The following is a 20,119-nucleotide window of genomic DNA, read 5'->3' on the forward strand; positions in this document are numbered from 1 at the left end:
ATCTGATCCCGTTTTATAAAGTAAATTTCATATGTTTTTCAAAAGAAAAACTGATGGAAGAATAGCTCTAAAAGATCAGATTTGTGGTACTTTTTGTATTATATTTGTCTGGATTTTTTTTAAAAACCACAGATTTGTGATAAAACATAAATATATTACCATTTTGAAAATACTAGAGGTGTAAAAAGTGAAAAACTTGACTAACACATCTGCCAACAGCCACAGCTCAGGAACGCCTTTACTACAAAAATGAGAATCCCCAAAACAGAGCTACATTTTCCTAATCCATTTCCCATCATCATAAAATACCTGAAATGACTTACAATTTTTTTTAACTTAAGAGGGGAGGAAAATCCCCATGCACTTGGCTTCGTATGTGAATGACACTCTTTAAATTATAATGATAGTAATAATGAAACTACTTAAATAATAGGTGGAAATGATTTTTTATCCCTTAAATAATTTGAACACAAATTTTTCTGTTAGTATGAAGAAGAAATTCTTCATGAAGAAAACAAGAAGAGGTTCTGAGGCGAATCAGCATGAGGCTGACTTTTCTTATGCAAGTGTGAAAAGTAAGGTGTGTTTAAACAGCCTCCCACTGCTCATGACCAGGCACATTTGTGCCTGCAGAGGGGGATGCCTCTCAGATGGAGGCATCAGATGCCAATAAAATGCCACTAAAAATGAGTAGCAGGTGAACTGCAAAAAAAAAAGGACAAAAATTTTCTGTTGTTTGTTTGATATAATCATACTTGCTATTATTCCTTTATTTTCTCATTTATTGCAATAAAAATGGTGGAGGGAAATGTATCTTAAGACTTAGCTGCATATAATTCTCAACTTGATCCAGAATAAAAGAACTTTACTTCATCCTCTACTAAAAAAAATAATAATAATAAGGCCTTGGCCAGTTGGTTCAGTGGTAGAGCATCAGCCTGGAATGTGGATGTTCCAGGTTCAATTTCTAGTCAGGGCATACAGGAGAAGCGCCCATCTGCTTCTCTACCCCACCCCTCCTCGCTTTTCTCTCTCTCTTCCTCTCTCTCTCTTCCCCTCCTGCAGCCATAGCACAGTTGGAGCCCATTGGCTCCAGGCTCTGAGGATGGCTCCATGACCTCTCCCTAAGGTGCTAAGAAGAGCTTGGTTGCTGAGCAACAGAGCAACAACCAATATGGGCAAAGGATTGCCCCTTAGTGGGCTTGCTGGGTGGATCCCAGTCAGGGTACATGTGGGAGTCTCCCTCCTCTCACTGAATAAAGAATAAATTAAAAAAAATTTTTTTTGATAACCAAATAATGACAATAACTCTTCAGGCTACTGTGCCATCTTCTGTCATTTAAGAGGACATAAAGGCTTCTTTTTTTCTTTTGTGTTTTTTAACCCTCTGCAAGGTTTATATTGTTTCAGAAGCCAGTTACATTCTCTCAAACATGTTCTTCTCCTTACACTCCTGCAAATCTGGTTCTTCCCTTTCCTTTTTTTTCTTTTGTTTAACTGTGCTTTGCCTCTTTAATGCCAATAATTGTTCTTCTGGGTCATCAGCTCAGAAATGGCACCATGGCCCCCTGCCTGCCTGCCCCAGGGACTGCCGAGCAAACACATTACTAAATGACGATGCCTCAAAGTGATATAGAAGTGTCTAATTTTAAAACTTAATGGCAATGTTTCAAGTGGATGCATGGAGATTAGGGGACAGGTTCACAGCTGATAATAAAATGTAATGAAAAATTAAAGTGAGAACACGAAATGCTTGGAGAATTTTTCTTAAATGTAGTAAATACCAGAACCTCTCTGGTCATTGGCTGACAAGGCTCCAACATACTGTGAACTCTGTCTTCTACATCATGTAAAAGGTCAGTTAATTAGTTGCTGGTTACCAAAAACCTCTTAAGATGGCTCTTTCTGTGATGAAGATCCCAAACACAGCTTTATGGAAAGTCCAGCATATAATTCAACTTGAACTTCTGTCACCCTTGTTGAGCAACGCCAGGCATAGGAAAGAAGCTGCTGTTTCCAGCTCTATCCACTCTACCTTTCAGAATCTTTTCTCCTACGCACGAACTCCCTGAGCAACTTTCTACCTGACTCAGTCTACACTCAGCCCTCTACTAGGTGACGTGTAGAAAGATCTGGATGTATACTGAGATAGTTATGTATGTATATAATAATAACACCTGACATCCTCACTGAATTCTCACAATAACCCTGAATGGCCCTCACCCTGCTTCTACAGAGAAGTAAAATGACACTGTGGAAGAGTGGAGTGACTTGCCTTGCCCATCCATGGTCATATGTGCAGCAGGAATGGACTTGAATTAAACCCCTTCCACTTGAACTTCACCATCCTTTCTACAACACCACTCGAGTCTCATGGAATTAACATCTGACCTCTGTCAGACAGCAGTATATTTTAAAAGAGGACTCTCTGGGCTTAGTAAAATGAATCTCCAAACAATGAAATTTCAGGCAGTACCAAAAGCCTATGCTAAAACTTTTTCTTTTTAATATAGGAACGTTTCTGGTGACCTTCACACCATTACACATATTCTCCTCTTAGGCTACCTATACACTGCCAGGTCACAAGTTTAATGCCCATTTTGCCCTGCACTTCTGGTGTATTTTTCAACCTGTCTGATTTCAGACATCTTTGCTCCAGACAAATTCTTAAAAGTCTAAGACTACAGATATTGTAATTCCCATTCCAAAACTGGGCCTATTTGTGCTAACCATGATACTTTTTCAGATAATAATCTCTAGTGTAGCCTGACCAGGCGGTGGCGCAGTGGATAGAGCGTCGGACTGGGATGCCGAGGACCCAGGTTTGAGACCCCGAGGTCACCAGCTTGAGTGCGGGCTCATCTGGTTTGAGCAACCAGCTTGGACCCAAGGTTGCTGCCTTGAGCAAGGGGTCACTCAGTCTGCTGAAGGCCCGCGGTCAAGGCACATATGAGAAAGCAATCAATGAACAACTAAGGTGTCGCAATGTGCAATGAAAAGCTAATGATTGATGCTTCTCATCTCTCCATTCCTGTCTGTCTGTCCCTATCTATCCCTCTCTCTGACTCTCTCAAAAAAAAATAAATCTCTCGTGCAGCCTTTAATAAATGAAAAAAGCCAGCAGATGAGGAGCAGTACACATGTATGTTTCAGAGTGCACTCTAGTGTGAGCAGGCCATTAAGGGAGGATATTCATGAAACAATACTGGCAATCTGTTATTTAGGATGCCTCTGGTTTTGTAAGGTGTTTGGCTGTTTTTTGTTTGTTTTTTGAATTAGTATAGAATTTGAAAACCTCAAATCCTATGTAAATTATTCTGTTAGGAAACATGTTTCTATTCTCTGTGTTTCTATTCCTACTGAAGTATGAGTTGTACTTGTATCACTGAGATAACCTATTGTTACATACTAGTTCATTCATAAGATGTTTCATAAGAAAAGCCGACTTATCCCTTATTGTATGTGAAGAACCGGTTTACCATGAAATGAATGCCTTTATTCAATTTAGAATCTCGATGGTTCTGATTTTATATTCTTGCTGCCAAGACGCAGAAGAAGCTGCACCAGGAGAGAAGGAGAACTCCTTATGCTTGAAATGTCTCCAGTGTGAAGAGTTGTTGGGCTAGAGTAGCACAGTCATAGTCATCATTCAGCTACTGAACTTGAAAACCTCAAACGTTTCCAAGACAAAAATATTTTCTTAAATTAACCCAAACAACATGACAAATTTTCATATAAAAGTAAAGTTTCAATTTCATTTAAGTAAAATTAAATAAATAAAAGTGGAACAAATTGCCCAGAAAAACCTACTCCTTCCATTTGCTTCTGTCTTTGTAGGTGGGCTCGACCTTCCTTCTTTATAATAATCTGAGACCTCTCCTCGTATATCAAATGTCCGCTTCAGCCTCATTTGCCTTGCCAAGTATGAAAAATGCTACATAGAGCAGTGTTGCCTACATTATCTTGTAACTACCTAAGTAGACGTGGATTTGTACAAAGTGGAAGATTTGCAAACCTCATTCCAGGGCCTGGAACAGTGTCTGGCACATTGTAAAAGCTTACATACCACTGCTGAATAAATGCATGAATCAATTCTGTCCAGCCAGCATCGTCATATCTGTCTTTCTCCTTCTCCACTGGCACCTTCAATACCTCAGGTGCATGAAAAGTGTGGGCTTCTTTGCAACTCTAACTAACAAACTCTCTCAGAAGAAGAATGGAGTACATACACCTAGCCTCCTTTGACAATCTCTTCTTTCAATATAAATGCTATAGCTTCTCCGCTGTCTATAAAGATACAGATGCGATAGACAAGCCTTTTGTCTAAAGATAGTCAAATAAATGTTGCAACAAGTCTGAAATTACACAAGAATTTTACACTGGTCACTTTCTGCAGACACACGGTCCACTTCCTCTTCCCTGTAAACACCAAGGTAGGTACCTGACAGCCCCCTTGGGAAAATGCAGCCATCCAAACAGGTCCAGCGAGGTCACCTGGTTATAGACTTTCTCAAGGAATAACAAACAGAGCTCCTATAACTGTTTTTGAGGGCGTGCTCAGTGAACAATACATCTCTGCTGTTTTTCAGTACACCTAGATCTAAAGGGTAATAAGGCTGCTTAGGCCATACTTCTGGTAGAAAATAAAAGCAATTACTACTGTTTGGAATGCAGTGATGTGTACTCAAGGTGTTCAACATGATGAGTTAACATTCACTACACAACACTGACTGCAAAGGATGCCAAACTTGCCCTGCACCATGAGGTTCACTGACTTGTGCATTGCTATACAAATGATAACTCGGAAATAACGTGACCTGACTCCATCATAACCCATTAGGTTCTGCTGGCTTCTTGCCCCACACAACCTTTCTCTGCATACATTAAAGGAGCCTGACTTCTGAATACAAAATCAGCCCCAACCCAGGAATTAGCCTATTGTCCTTCCTACAGAGGACTTAGACACTGTTTTACAGAGGACAAAACTGAAGGCCAGAGAAGCTCAGCTCAATGCCTAAGGTCAAAGGGTTCTAGAAACCTACTGTCCAGACATCCAGTCCAATATAACCAAGGTTTGGGTGGGGGCTCCATTCAAAATATAAATCCTATGCTAATAAGTGAAAGAAATAAATGCAAATCTGAATACATACAATATAATCCCAACATTAATTTTTATAAAACATTCAGAATGAAAAGCATAAGAGAGAAGATTGAGGAACAAAACTGGGTAAAAATACGTATGTCAAAAATGTTAATAATGATGATCACCAGATGTAAATGCAGTGACTTTTTTATTTTCTTCTCAATATTTGTCTGTATTTTCCAAATTTTATGCAATAAAATTTACTAGTTGTATAGCATTAAAGAGAGAGAGAGAGAGAGCACATCTGTTCCAGAATATTCAACCCTGCTCACACTAGAAGTCGTCTACATTGGTGGAGACTCATGAATAGGGAGGAGAGCTGAAAAAGTAGTAGGCAATGAAAACAACATACTTACCCACCAACTGTGGGAGAGAGGAGGCCTCCCTGTCAAGCATGATGGACCCTTTCTCCATACACATCCTCAGCTCGAATAAGCTGTGAAGCGATAGCGTGGCCACGTGGGGCTTGCTCCATCTCTCCCCTCCCTGTTCCACTTTTTCTTCAAACTTAATCCACCTGGGAACATGAGATTAGTGAACAGCAATTAAAAGTGTTCTAACTACCTTGGAAATAGCAACATTAATAACCCATTCACTTCCACCCCCACCAGCACTACTACCAAAATGTCTCCTTTTCCTGGAGTCTTAAAACCTTATTATTTCATTCATTGAGTTACTTTTATAATGATGTACCAAATAGAGTCACCTTTCCCTAATGTTAGAAGAAGAAAAAAAAAGGGGGGGACCAAAGCATTCCTTGTTTTTATCATCTATCAGTAACCACAAAATCCTTAAGAATAATTATTTAACTAAATTTTTTAAATAAGGTGGAAAAAAATATGAATTACCAAATTCTCCATGTAGGCAGAGCCTACAATGTGTAAAAAGAGCCACCATTGTGCGACTTCTGTTGTGACTTCACAAGGCAAGTTTATAAAAGGTGAATTATCAGTTTTGAACCAATATTTATCTTAACTATTTGAAAAACATGGTATAAATTCCCCTTTAATGACTAAAGGGGGCGAGCATGTGTTGCTATGTCTTTTATATTTCCCAGCTGGCCCACGTTCTCTCCTTAAAGCCAGGCTCAATGAACATCAATCACATCTTCTGATTGTAACAGATCTATTAACTTTAGCAATGGAACAAATAACCCTCTTTCATAGCTTCTTCTTTCTAAAACTCCTAGACATTTTGATAGCTTAGCAATATATATCATTAAAAAAGTTTAATGGAAATGGGAGCAAAACACATTTGACAGATTTTACGTCCCACATATTACACATATAAGTCTCTTCTTATACTGGTTTAAAAAGAAAAAAAGAAAAGCATTATAATTTTGCTATTCATCACGATCCAAAGAAAAATGCTTTTTTCATTCACTTCAAACCTCCTGAAAAATATTGAAAAAGATAAACAGAGGGGTTTAAAAAAAATGTTTTCTACATTCTTCCCCTAAAGGTTTAATGATTGAAAAATGTTTTCCTAGAAAAGCTAAATGCTCACCTAGCTCAGTAAAGACAAGAACAAAGGGCAAAGATCAGAGGAAGCTCCACATAAGATATTATTTATAGACTGCTCACCACCCCCAGAGGAGGGAAAGGAATACATTAGCAGAACCAGGAGTAAAAAGAGATCAAGGGATCAGCCACAGTGTCAAAGAAAATTGAGAATTTTTATCAAGCCCAACACTCATGTAATTCAGAAGTATTTCAGTCACAGTCTGAGAGTCTCCCTCCATTACCCCTCTCAGGAAGCCTCGCCCAGGCAATAAACTCCCGCATGTCAATGGCGACCTTATTCCCAACCTCACCCTCAATTCTAAAATCTTCCTCCTTCCCCCTCTATCCCAAAAAATGGAGGCAGTGGAGATTTTTACAGGTTTTCCTCACAAATTAAAAAGCCAACACCACCACCAAGTTTTAAACCTTCAGAAACGAATCTTGTTTATTTCTACAAAGTGGTTACAAAATATTCCAAGAAAGAATGAAAGACCCTTAATATTCTGGTGTGTGTGTGTGTGTGTGTGTGTGTGTGTGTGTGTGTGTGTAAATTAGTTCACTTTGGCTGGTATTAGAGCTACAGACATAGAAGTGAGAGAAAAATACAATTTTACAACACACTCATAGAATTCTATGGATTTGCCAAAACGATAAGAGGAAATTGGGGTTATTTCGAGAGTAATCATTTTATGGAGCATATTACATTGATTAGCTTTAGGTGTATTGTCTTTTCATGCTTGCTCACAGAATCTCTAACCATGTTCGTAATTGCTAAGTGAATCACATTTATATTTGATGTTATAATTTATTGCTCAAGGTAAGACTCTAGACGATAAAAGATTCCATAGTATATGAAACCAAAACATGGTTACAGATAATTATGTCATCTATAGAGAGTGTAGTGACTCTTAGTTTTTATTCCCAAAACTATTCTTAGTCGTTGAGGGACAAAATCTTTAGTTATAGAATTTAAGCCCAAAATGAATGACAAGAGCCGGCTAGAAACTCAGCGAAGGGGAGTGTTTTATATCCAGCCTATACTTCCCACTTATCTTTACTAAATGAGTCCCCCCTTTTTATCAGCTGCCATAAATCTATATTGCCAAAACCATGTCTTAAAAGAAAAGTAAGCCTCACTTGCATACGCATGTGACAATGACTCCTTTTTACTATCATCCTCTGCTATCCAAACAATGTAAGTTTAATAATAATAAAAAAAATGTTTAAAGGAAGAAAACACTGCATTCTTTTGTGATTGATCTTTTATTTCATTCCTCTCCAGAGTGTAAATTGTAGGCAACCGGACTAGACTTCAATATGACTTTGAACAAGTTTTAAAAGTATATTTAGAAAACATAAATCTTAACTAGCTTGAATTTATGGAATAGCATTACTCACACTCCGGGAATACACCAGCTCTTTAAGTCAAGATTTAGCAATAAAGAAATGAAATGTAGTCTCAGAACTAGCCAGTTCCTGAGAATCCACAATCCCAGGAGATAAGTATTATCTCATAGTTCAGTTTAGCATCTATTTCACTTTGACTTCAGTAAACACTACATGTTGTGATGATGTTATATCACGGCTCAGCTAATCGCACAAGGAAAACTGTGGAATAATGACTATTAAGTTCCTTTGAAATGTATCGCTCAAATTGTTCAAGGAACTAACAGTTCGAGGTACTTCCAACCTGTGCTTTCAGACCTAAAGTAATAGTTTGCCCATTTACACAGATTATTTGGGGGCAGTTTCATTCCAGAAGCTAAACATGCTATGTCTATCCTCCTCACATATCAAGGACAAATCTGAAGGGGAAAAAAAAAAAGGAAACTGAAAAGTACTCAACTCAAATAGAGCCCATTAAAGAAAAGGCTAAGGCCAAGGTACTAAAGGTCAGCCTATCTGAGTGCCAATGAATTTGTAAAGGTGCTTCAGAACCATGTAATTACATTTGTAAAAAAAAACAACAGACGTTCTCACTGTAAAATGTACTAAAAGCCATTATCTTCCCTTCAAAATAACTATGAATAACCATATATTTGCCAATAAGTTTCTTAATTTTCCTCTGCTTGGTACTTGACATGTTATAGGCAAATTAATTTCAGAAGCTGGCTTTTTTAGTGCTTGCAATTACAGAACTGTTGTAACCTAGGAAGAAGAGTTTATTAGGTGAAGTTTATTTATTCCAAGTTTCAGAAAAATAATGATAAAGTACACTGCAGTTTAACACACTCTGAGTGACTGCCAAACAACAGTATTTCAACTCATTTGTTGAAGAAATAGAGAACCCACTGGGAATCACTGAATTTTGCAATTTTCCAATCACATGATTAAATATAATTAAGAAAAGACTAGACCTCTAACTTAAAAACATGCCATTTCACTGTGGAAAATAGACATGATCTTTGCTCTAGATTATAATCCAACTTCATAAAACTATTAAAACGATAATAAAATTTCTTGCTAACTAGTAATTGCCTCATCACAGATAGAAGAAGCCAGTGCTAGTGTGTATCTGGGATAAATGATGCTTATAAGGAGAAGTCTTAAATTTCTAGATCAAGTATGAAAGTTATTGCAAAAGGTATATTATGTTGTTATAAAAGTAATGTGTATGTATAAAAGTTATTTTATGTATGTTATAACTACAAATAATTACATAAATGATTAAGTTACTTTTCCTTCAGCCTCTTATGAGAAAAAAAACCCAACTTGGTCTGAAATAAAATTTTCCAAAGAGAAAAGATAGAGAAATCGACATAGACTGGATGGGTGTGGTTCTTCTCCAAACCCCCAGGGTAAGCGCGCGTTTCCATGTTTGACAGCCAGGCCCTGAAATCAGACTCCCCAGAGGTGGTCAGGTGAGTCCGTCTGCAGGGCCACCGGGAGCCCAGGGTGCTCCTTTGTGTAGGCACTCCAGAAGTCAGACATCAGCGCCCTTTGCCTTTGTTGGCTTGTTGCATTTGTTGAAACCTATGATGGCTTTCCTTTTTTACTCAGGATTGACAGTAAAATCTGAATCACATTGGGAGAATGAGCTTTAACATATTTTCTTATAACAGTTCGCCACTTATAACACTGCCCATCTGAACAGTCACTGAAGTAAAAGTGAAAGCCAATAGCCATTTTTTCAGAGACGTCACTGACGCAAAGAAACAGAGTCTGAAGGTAGAGGTAGCCTTTCTTCCTGGCTTGGGGCCATCACCAAATACAGACCATGACTTATTCTTTTAACCAGTTCCCTTCATGAATCCATTAGCTGATACCAAGCCATCTAGAAATTCTTTAATGAGAAACATAAACTTCTTCCCTAATCACAAATAACTCCACAACAGTTACTGTCACATGACTGAGTACCAGCATTCTAATGACCTAACACTTAGGAGTTCTCTTTAAAATAGAGTGCTCTCTGCATTCCACTGACCACATACACTTCTGGGGTCTGATCCTTCTACCCTTCGCACAGTCTCTAACTTTTGCTCTGTTGGAAGAGCCGGTGAAAATTAAAAGTTCTAACTTTTAGGAAAGGGAAGAGAAGGGGAAAGATGTGAAAAAAAGAAGGTGGTAGAATGGGCTGTACTTCAAATTTTATACAAATAAAAGCTTCCCTTGTTGATAGTTTTACAAGACTACTGTGATTTCCAAAATTAAAATGGGGATATTTTTCCTACTACTGAAATCATTATCCTCTTACTTTTTGAGACACAGAGCTAACCTGAAGTTCCTGAAATAGGACTGAAACTACAGTAATGCCGAGACTCAACGCAGAATATTCTTGGTGATTTTAAATCCTTAGTCAACTAAAAAGTATAGAACATTAAAAAGGAGAGTATTAAAATGGGTAGGGAATGTGGACAACAAAAACCACATTGAGCTGAAGAAGTCTGGTATGTTAGTTCTCTGTGAAATAAAACAATCTGTTAACTGGGGTCTTCAGAAAAAAAGCCAAAATTCTCAATTTTATAAGTAAGCCAAAAAAATATCCATGCTGCATTTTCATATGTAAAATGAATTCCTTCTAAGCACTTCACTTTTATTAGCCTGGTAGGTTTGAGAGCTTTCATGAGGGAAAAAAAAAAAAAACAAAAAAAAAAACGGTCATGTCTGGAAACTGGATATCATAAGTGGCAGTCAGAAATTACTGCAAACATAGTCTGAAACCAAGTGGCAGGAAATAAAAAGTTCTGCAAATAGGAATCATTTCTGGAGGCACAATCACCTCCAAACCACCCAACGGGATTTAGGTAAAGTGATAAACTAAGAATCAAGGTTCTATTTCTCCATTCATTCCATTAGAGGTATATAAGGTGGTAAACAAAACAACCAAAAACTCCTGCCTTCATGGAGCTTTGATTTTATTAGGAAGAGAGAATAACAGGATATGTAATATGCTTAATGCTGGTAAGTGCTAAGGACAAAAATTATGGAGGGTGGAGGATAAAAAGTGTTGGGGAAACGGTTTTCATTTTAGAAAGGGCAGCCATTGAGAAGGGCCTATTTGAATAAAGACCTGAAGAAGGTGAGGAAATGAACCATGTAGATCAGTGGTCCCCAACCTTTTTGGGGCCACAGACCGGTTTAATGTCAGAAAATATTTTCACAGACCAGCCTTTAGGGTGGCATGGATAAATGTATCTATCACACGACTGAGACAAGCATCAAGAATGAGTCTTAGACGGATGTAACAGAGGAAATCTGGTCATTTTTTAAAAATAAAACATCGTTCAGACTTAAATATAAATAAAACAGAAATAATGTAAATTATTTATTCTTTCTCTGCGGACCGGTACCAAATGGCCCACAGACTGGTACCGGTCCACGGCCTGGGGGTTGGGGACCACTGATGTAAATGATTGCAGGGATATGGCAAGAAGAGCATTTCAGACAGAGGGAACAGCAAATGCAAAATCCCTGGCACAGGAGTATGACTGGCCAGTGTGGCTCAAGCAGAAAAAAACCAGAGGGACAGAAGCAGCAGATAAGATCAAAGAGATCATGTTGCATAATTCATGAGGGAGGTAACAGCAGGTGCTGTGAGGTAAACTAATTAAGAATCATTTGAAGTAATCTAGGTGAGAGATAATGTTGATTTGGACCAGACTGTGACAGTACTAAATATGAGAGATGGTGATATTCTAAATATCTAAATATCTTTGAAGGTAAATAGACAGGATTTGCCAACAGATTAATTAAGGGTTTAGAGAAAGACAGGAGTCAAGGAAGACTACAATGTTTCTGGCTTGAGCAACTAGGAAAATAGAGTTGTTCACTATAGTGGAGAACTCTGCAGGAGGAGATTCTCTGAAGTAAAAGGAAGAAGCTTGGTTCTAAACATTATTTTGAAATGTTTATTAGCCATCTAATTATTTGTTATCAACCAAAAGAGGCAAAAAGTCTGGACTAGAGAACTAAAAGCAGATGACATCCTGGTGTTGATGAATTAGTATGAAACAGCAAACAGAAGTCTTCTTCTGGGCTTTCTCAATGATGTGCTGGGCACCTTGGATCTATCATTCAGCCATCTATCAATCAGAGATGAGTTATCACAGATCTACAACTTTGGAGAGCAAATAATAAAAATATTTACTTCTATATTCCCAGTACCTAAAACAGTACCTGATATATACCATGCGGTCAAAAAACACTGGTTCACAGAATCCAAGATGGTGGCAGAGCAGGTGGAAGCTACACTCACCTTCTCCCAGGACCAAACCAAAATTACAACTAAATTATAGAACAATCAACCTGAATAACCAACTGAAGACTAGCTGAAGAGAAGTCTTAAAACCAAGGATTTACAGAAGAAGTCACATCAAGACTGGTAGGAAGGGCAGAGACATGAAAAAGTGGCTGAGGTTACCACCTCAACTGTGGAGTATTCCTGCTAAGAAACATGGAGTTTAAACCCCAAACCGGGTTCCCTTGCCAAGAACACCAGAGCCAAGAAAAGATGCCCACACAACATCTGGCTGTGAAAAGCAGTGCGGTTTCAGTCAGTCAAGGAAAAACCGGAATCCACTAGAGACACAGGAATAAATTTAACCAAGATATAAGAGACCTGTACTTAAAAACTATAAGACACTGAAGAAAGAAATTAAAGAAGATACTAACAAGTAGAAGCCTTTACATGTTCATGGAAAGGAAGAATTAACATCATCATACTACTCAAAGCAATCTATAGATTCTATGCAATTCCTATCAAGACACCAATGGCGCATTTCACAGAACTAGAACAAATATTCCAAACATTTATATGGAACCATAAAAGACCCCCAAATAGCCATAGCAATTTTGAGAAAGAAGAACAAAGTTGGAAGATCAGTATACCTGATATCAAACTATATTACAAGGCCATAGTAATTACAACAGCATGGTATTGGCATAAAAATAGATCAGTGGAACAGAATAGAGAGCCCAGAAATAAATTCATACTTCATTGGTCAATTAATATTTGACAAAGGAGGCAAAAACATACAATGTGGTAAAGAGAGTCTATGCAGTAAATAGCACTGAGAAAATCAGGCAGACGTGTGAAAAAATAAAACTATACCACCTTTTATACACACACAAGAATATACTCAAAATGGATTCAAGATTTAAATTTAAGACTCAAAACTATAAAATCCTAGAAGAAAACATAGGCAGTACAATCTCAGGCATTTCTCATAGCAATTTTTTTTTCTGATATATTGCCTTAGGAAAGGAAAACAAAAGAAAAACTAAACAAATGAGACTACATCAAACTAAAAATCTTTTGCACAGCAAAGGAAACCATCAACTAAATTAAAAGACAGCCCACTAAATGAGAAACCATATTTGTCAATGATACATATGAAAAGGAGTTAATATCTAAACTTAATAAAGAACTTAGACAACTCATCACTGAAATAACAAAAACAAACAAATGAAAAAAAATCCAATTTAAAAATGGGTAAAGGACCTAAAAAGACACTTCTCCAAAAAGGACATAAAGATGGCCAATAGATATATGAGAAGATGCCCAAAGTCACTAATCATCAGAGAAATATACATTAAATCCATAATGTGATACCACCTCACAGCTGTCAGAATGGTTATCATCAATAAATCAAAAAGCAAGTGTTGGAGAGGATGTGGAGCAAAGGGAACCCTCATGCACTGTTGGCGGGAATGCAGACTGGTGCAGCCTCTGTGGAACACAGTATGGAGGTACCTCAAAAAATTAAAAATAGAATTGCTTTATGAACCAATAATTCCTCTTCTGGAAATATATTCAAAGAAACTTGAAACATTAATTTGAAAGAATATAAGCATCCTTATGTTCATTGCAGTATTATTTGCAATAGCCAATATTTGGAAGCAGCCCAACTGCCATCAGTTGACAAATGACTAAAAACGCTGCGGTAGATTTACACATGGAATACTAGTTGGCCCTAAAAAAAGAAGAAAATCTTAGAGCATGGATGGATTTCTAGAGCATTATGCTAAATGAAATAGCTGAAAAGAGAAACACAAGTACCATATGATTTCACTCACATGTGGAATCTAATGAGCAAAATAAACTAACAAACAAAATAGAAACAAACTCAGAAAACAGACTGACAGCTGTCAGAGAGGACAGAGATTGTAAGGGTGGATGAAAAAGGTGAAGAAATTAAACAAAAAAAACAAAACAAAAAAACCTCACTGACACAAACAACAATATGGTGATTAGCAGAGAGAAAGAGGGATGGTGGGAGAAGATAAAAAAGGATATGGGGAGATAAATGGTGATGGAAGAAGACTTGACTTGGGTTGGTGAAAACACAACACAATATACAGATGATGTATTACAAAATTGTATACTTGAAACCTGTACATTTTTATTAACCAATGTCAACCCAATAATTTAATTAAAAAAAAATAGGCCATGACTGGTTTGTTCAATGGATAGAGCAGGGGTCAGGAAACTTTTTTGGCTGAGAGAGCCATGATCGCCACATAATTTAAAATGTAATTCCGTGAGAGCCATACAACAACCTGTGTACGTTACACATTATCCAATAAAAATTTAGGGTTGTCCTGGAGGACAACTGTGATTGGCTCTAGCCACCCACAACCATGAACATGAGTGGTAGGAAATGAATGGATTGTAATACATGAGAATGTTTTATATTTTAAACGTTATTATTTTTTTTATTAAAGATTTGTCTGCAAGCCAGATGCAGCCATCAAAAGAGCCACATCTGGCTCGTGAGCCATAGGTTCCCAAACCCTGGGATAGAGCGTCGGCCCGGTATGTGTGTGAATATCCCAGGTTCGATCCCCAATCAGGGTACACATGAGAAGCAACCACCTGCTTCTGTTCCCCTCCCTCTGCCTCTTCTCTATCTCTTCCCCTCTCGCAGCCAGTGGCTCAACTGGCTCGAGCATCCGTCTCAGGCACTGAGGGTAGCTTGGTTGATTCGAGCATTGCCAGGTGAATCCTAGTCAGGGTATATGTGGGAGTCTGTCTCACTATCGCCCTTCTTCTCACTTATAAAAAAATTTTTTTAATCACTGGTTCAGTTTATTTGATTTTAATTAAATTACAGACTATAGAAGGCATACCTTAACATTATTCTGTTTACGGAAGTTAACTACATTGAATCTCCATATAATGATGACAATGAGAGACCAACAACTGCATTGTGCCAAAGTAACTTACATAATTGTTATATGGCATCAGAGATTTAGTGTAGAGTATATACTAAATCAATATGTAGAAACAAAGAAAAGCTCCATTATTATAAGATTAATGAAAAGATATTTGTGTAATGTTTAACAATTTACAAAGAATTTCCATATATAGATACACATATATATGAAATAACTAGACATATATTGTATAATATATTTACATACATTATATATCTTATATATACCTATGTAATCCATGTAGTAGGCATTATTATCCACTCTATTGATGATAAAGTCAAACTTTTGAGAAACTTTGCAACTAGGCAGGGACGAGTCTAAAATTGAACTCAGGTCTCTAACCCTCAAATTCAGGTGAACCTTCTACTTACTTACAGTGAATATTTAAGATAACAACTTTTTACTTTGGAAAATAGCAAGTTTGTGGGTACCACTTACTGTATTCACAACCTCCCTTCTAACAGGGAATGGGTAATAAATCAAACATGATCTCACAAGATACTTTGACATGGGGAGACTGTGGACACATATCTTTAGGTTAGCTTGTTTGAGTACTTGAGTTTATCGCTAAAATATTATCACTATTAAGTAGTATATGGATAGAGATTTACATTAATTCCTTGTAAGGTTAAAATTATAACAACATGGGGCAATGAAACAATGTCCCAGCAGCAAAAAAAAGGGTCGTCCTGCATCCATGCAAATGTGAAAGAGAAGAAAAAGGCTTGTTTCAGTCCTGACCACTTATGCAGAGCACCAAGGTGAAAGAAAGGTGCTCACTCAAACTCAACTATCTTTTACCTACCCGCGTTCCCCGGGTCAGTACTGCACACACCGACCATGTCTCACCTCGCTGTCTCCTTCCACTCCATCTCCTGCCCGTCCACAGACAGCAGCTCATCCAGTTCCGTGAAGAGCTGAGGGGGCGCTGGGCTGTCATCCTCCTCCCCCAAGATGAACCGGATGCGTTCTGCGGCCGGAGAGACTGCAGAAGTGAAAATACTATGGTTAAACACTGGCTGTACAACCCTGAGGAAAGTGGAGCTCCGAGCTCTTCCTCTGTCCCCAAAGCTGTTGGGCTTCACTTCCACATTTTCAGTGGACATCTTCCTAGAATATCCTCAACCTAAGGACAAAAAGAAATCAAGGCCCTTCTCTGTTCCTTTGATTCTAAACTGTATCTAAGCTCTCCACCACTCTGGAGGACGGTGCTCTGGTTCTGTGTGGTGTGTGACCAAAAGAACCTTTAGCCCTCAGGTGAGCTGAGGTCCAACCTCATGACTTTCCCTCCTTCCCCACTTATGACCCATCTAAAAGTATTAAACAGAAACTGGCTTGATCCAATCACTTTTCCTGCAGCAGGGGGAGGGGGCGACAGAGCACCCCAATCCTGAGCTTAACCCAGGTGCCCGCCTCCCAGCAACCCTTCCTCTGTCCACTGCCTAGCGCCCATGCCCTCACAGGCTCCTCACTGCCCATAACCGGGTAAGTACAAAGTTGATGAAGGAATATTTAACAAGATGAGACCTCTTCTTTACAGAATGGCAGTATCCAAAACTGTTTAGTCACATTTCAATGCACTTGAAAAACAAGCCCAAGTAAAATATTGTACACCTGAGGGGAAGAGGGGGGAAGTCCAACACACTCGGGCAATAAAATTGAATGTCCTACTAGTGCCTTTTGACCCCATCTTCTGAAAAATTAACTAGCATCCATCTCCTCCAGATCATGAGTTATCCCTCCACATTAAAAAAAAAAAAGACCTGGCCGGTTGGCTCAGTAGTAGAGCGTCAGCCTGGCGTGCAGTAGTCCCGGGTTCAATTACCAGCCAGGGCACACAGGAGAAGCGCCCATCTGCTTCTCCACCCCTCCCCCTCTCCTTCCTCTCTGTCTCTCTCTTCCCCTCCCACAGCCTAAGGTTCCATTGGAGCAAAGTTGGCCCGGGCGCTGAGGATGGCTCCATGACCTCTGCCTCAGGCGTTAGAATGGCTCTGGTTGCAACAGAGCAACGCCCCAGATGGGCAGAGCATTGTCCCCTGGTGTGCATGCCGGGTGGATCCTGGTAGGGCACATGTGGGAGTCTATCTGACTAGCTCCTTGTTTCCAACTTCAGAAAAATACAAAAGAAAAAAAAAGGGACATCATTTGGAAACTGATGGTCATGTTACAAAACTAAGGCCCACAGATACTCTTCATAATATAAGAATGGTACATACATATGAATGCAGTTCAGGTAAAGAGATATATACGTGTGTATGTGTGTGTGTGTGTGTGTATAAACATTTATAAAAATGAAATGCACACACATATGTATACATACACATACACACATGTAGAAACATATGTACTCTAACAACCTAAAAAAAAAGAAAAAGAAAATTCCTGCCATTTGAAAACTATTCTAATACAGGACAAGAACAAAATTCCATACATCAAAATATATTTACTACAAATAAATTTACTGAAAATATTCAATCTAACTGGTAATCAAAACTAATTACTAAAATACATAAGATACATGCTTTACAAGGCAGCAAAATGGCGATGGAGTAGGAGACGTACCAACTTCTACCTCCCAGAACCAAAGTGGATTACAGCTTAATTTTAAGAACCATCATCTGGAAAAACCAACTTTGGACTAAACTAAGGATTCTTTAACCAAAGAACACCAAAGAAGCCACATTGAGACTGGTAGGAAAAGCGGAAATGTGGAGAGGGTTGCCCAGCTCCCAGGAATGAAGGGCAGCGGGAGAGACTCACGTGGTGAGAAGTGAGTTTAGTGGAGAGGGGAGGGTCTTGAGCCCCAGGAACAAAGCCCCAGCCTGCAGCCCCAGAGCCTAGAAGCAGCATATAGACAGTATTTAGCTGTGAAACAAGTCAGGATACTGGTTGTGAGAAAGAGACAGATTTCTCAGACCCAGGATTCTTCTTAAAGGGACCATGCAGAAAACCTCTTTCACAACCACTCACCTGGGACTCTGGGGGATGGGGAGAAATGAGAGGAGCGGAGTAGCAGGAAGAGAGTGTAATCTAGGAGGCACAGGCAGAAACACTTTGAGGGACCTTAACCCCTGGGCTGAGTCATCCCCCCAAACCTAAGTGAATATTTCCCCTGAAACCAGCAATAACAGCAAAGGGAAGCAGGACACCAGCCAAACAAGCTCTCTCCCAGCACTCAGAGCAGAGTCGCTTAGAAGCCGGGCCAGCCACGATGGAGGTCCAGCATGAGCTCAGTCCCACCCAGTGAGGGAGGAGGGTACACATGAAAGTTAGTACAGCCCGGCTGCAGGGCCGGGCGAGCAAGAGCGGTCCTGCCTGCAATCTCGCCCGAAGGGCAAAGGCAAAAGCCTGGGAACTGCAAAGACCCCTAGCTGAGCATGAGCACAGCTATGCTCTTGGGGGACAGGGCCAAAGCCTGGGATCAGGCGGAGACCCCCGACTGAGCACAGGCACACAACCAAGCCCGGCTCTTGAAGCCAGGGCTTGCGGCCTGATGCGTGAGCACAGCTTCACCCAGGAACAGCATAGGTGTGCAGCCCTGCCCATGGTGCCAAGGTTTTCAGCCCCAGGCATGGCGCACAACCCTTCCCACTGGGGCAGAGCAAAGTTTGAGGCCTGCTGAGGCTTGTAGATTTGGGTACGTGAACACAGACCCTCCTATGGGAGAGAGGAGGAAACTGCAGCAACAGTCACAGCTGGCCAGCGCCGGAAACGCCCATACCCAAAAACCCTAGGCAGTGGCAGAGGGGATAGCGGGCCTGCAGACAGACCACACCTAAGAAACAGGAAGGCCGCATCCATTGGTCTCCAGAGACCACACTCTTCTTATACATACAGAAAATGGGAAAGCAGAGAAATGCAACCCAAATGAATCAAGATAAATCCCCAGAAAATGACTTGAATGAGTCAGATATAACCAAATTACCAGACGCAGAGTTTAAAATAATGATTGGTAGGATGCTCAAAAGTCTTAGAACAATAATAGATGGACATAATGAACACCTAAAGAGATAGTAAGTATAAAAAAGAAAATTGAAATAATAAAAAAGAATCAGTCAGAAATGACAAATACACTGAACCAGAACAGCAAAAAGAGAAGAGACTCAAAAAGTCTGAGGAAACTCTAAGAGAGCTCTGTGACAACATGAAGAGAAATAACATCCGCATCATAGGGGTTCCAGAAAAAGAAGAAAAAGAAAAGGGAATAGAGACTTTGTTCAATCAAATCATAGCTGAAAACTTCCCTAAATTGATGCAGAAAAAAGTCACACAAGTTCAAGAAGCACAGAGAATCCATTAAAGAGAAACCCAAAGAAATCTACACCAAGACACATCATAATTAAAATACCAAAGCTAAGTGATAAAGAGAAAATATTAAAAGCTGCTAGAGAAAAAAGGGCTATCACCTACAAAAAAGCCCACATGAGGATGACATCCATCTTCTCAACAGAAACACTTGAAGCCAGAAGGGAATTGCAAGAAATATTCAAAGTAATGCAGAACAAGAGCCTACAACCAAACTACTTATCCAGCAAGGCTATCGTTTAAAATTGGAGAAATAAAATGCTTCCCAGACAAAAAAACTCAAAGAATTCATTACAACCAAACCAGTGCTGCAAGAAATGTTAAGGGGCCTATTGTAAACAGATCAAAGGGGCAAAAGAATATAGCAAAAGAGGAATACAGCTTTAAAGAATAAAATGGCTATAAACAACTACATATCAATAATAACCTTAAATGTAAAAGGATTAAATGATCCAATCAAAAGACACAGGGTAGCTGCATGGACAAGAAAACAGGACCCATACATATGCTGTCT

General features: G+C 39.1%; 1 protein-coding gene across 5 annotated transcripts in view; it reads right to left on the reverse strand.

Moving 5' to 3' along the window:
* Positions 1 to 20,119, reverse strand: part of SLC4A4 (solute carrier family 4 member 4) — a 432,895-nt gene that overhangs the window by 201,394 nt on the left and 211,382 nt on the right. For all 5 annotated transcript variants that reach the window (XM_066280764.1, XM_066280763.1, XM_066280767.1 and 2 more), the window contains exons 4-5: positions 16,150 to 16,285; positions 5,500 to 5,660 (exon numbers count right to left, since the gene is read on the reverse strand). In XM_066280764.1, coding sequence (XP_066136861.1) covers positions 5,500 to 5,660; positions 16,150 to 16,285 — 297 coding nt within the window. The remainder of the gene's footprint in view (positions 1 to 5,499; positions 5,661 to 16,149; positions 16,286 to 20,119) is intronic.

The sequence above is a fragment of the Saccopteryx bilineata genome, chromosome 5 (genome assembly GCF_036850765.1).
Source record: "Saccopteryx bilineata isolate mSacBil1 chromosome 5, mSacBil1_pri_phased_curated, whole genome shotgun sequence".
NCBI lineage: Eukaryota > Metazoa > Chordata > Mammalia > Chiroptera > Emballonuridae > Saccopteryx > Saccopteryx bilineata.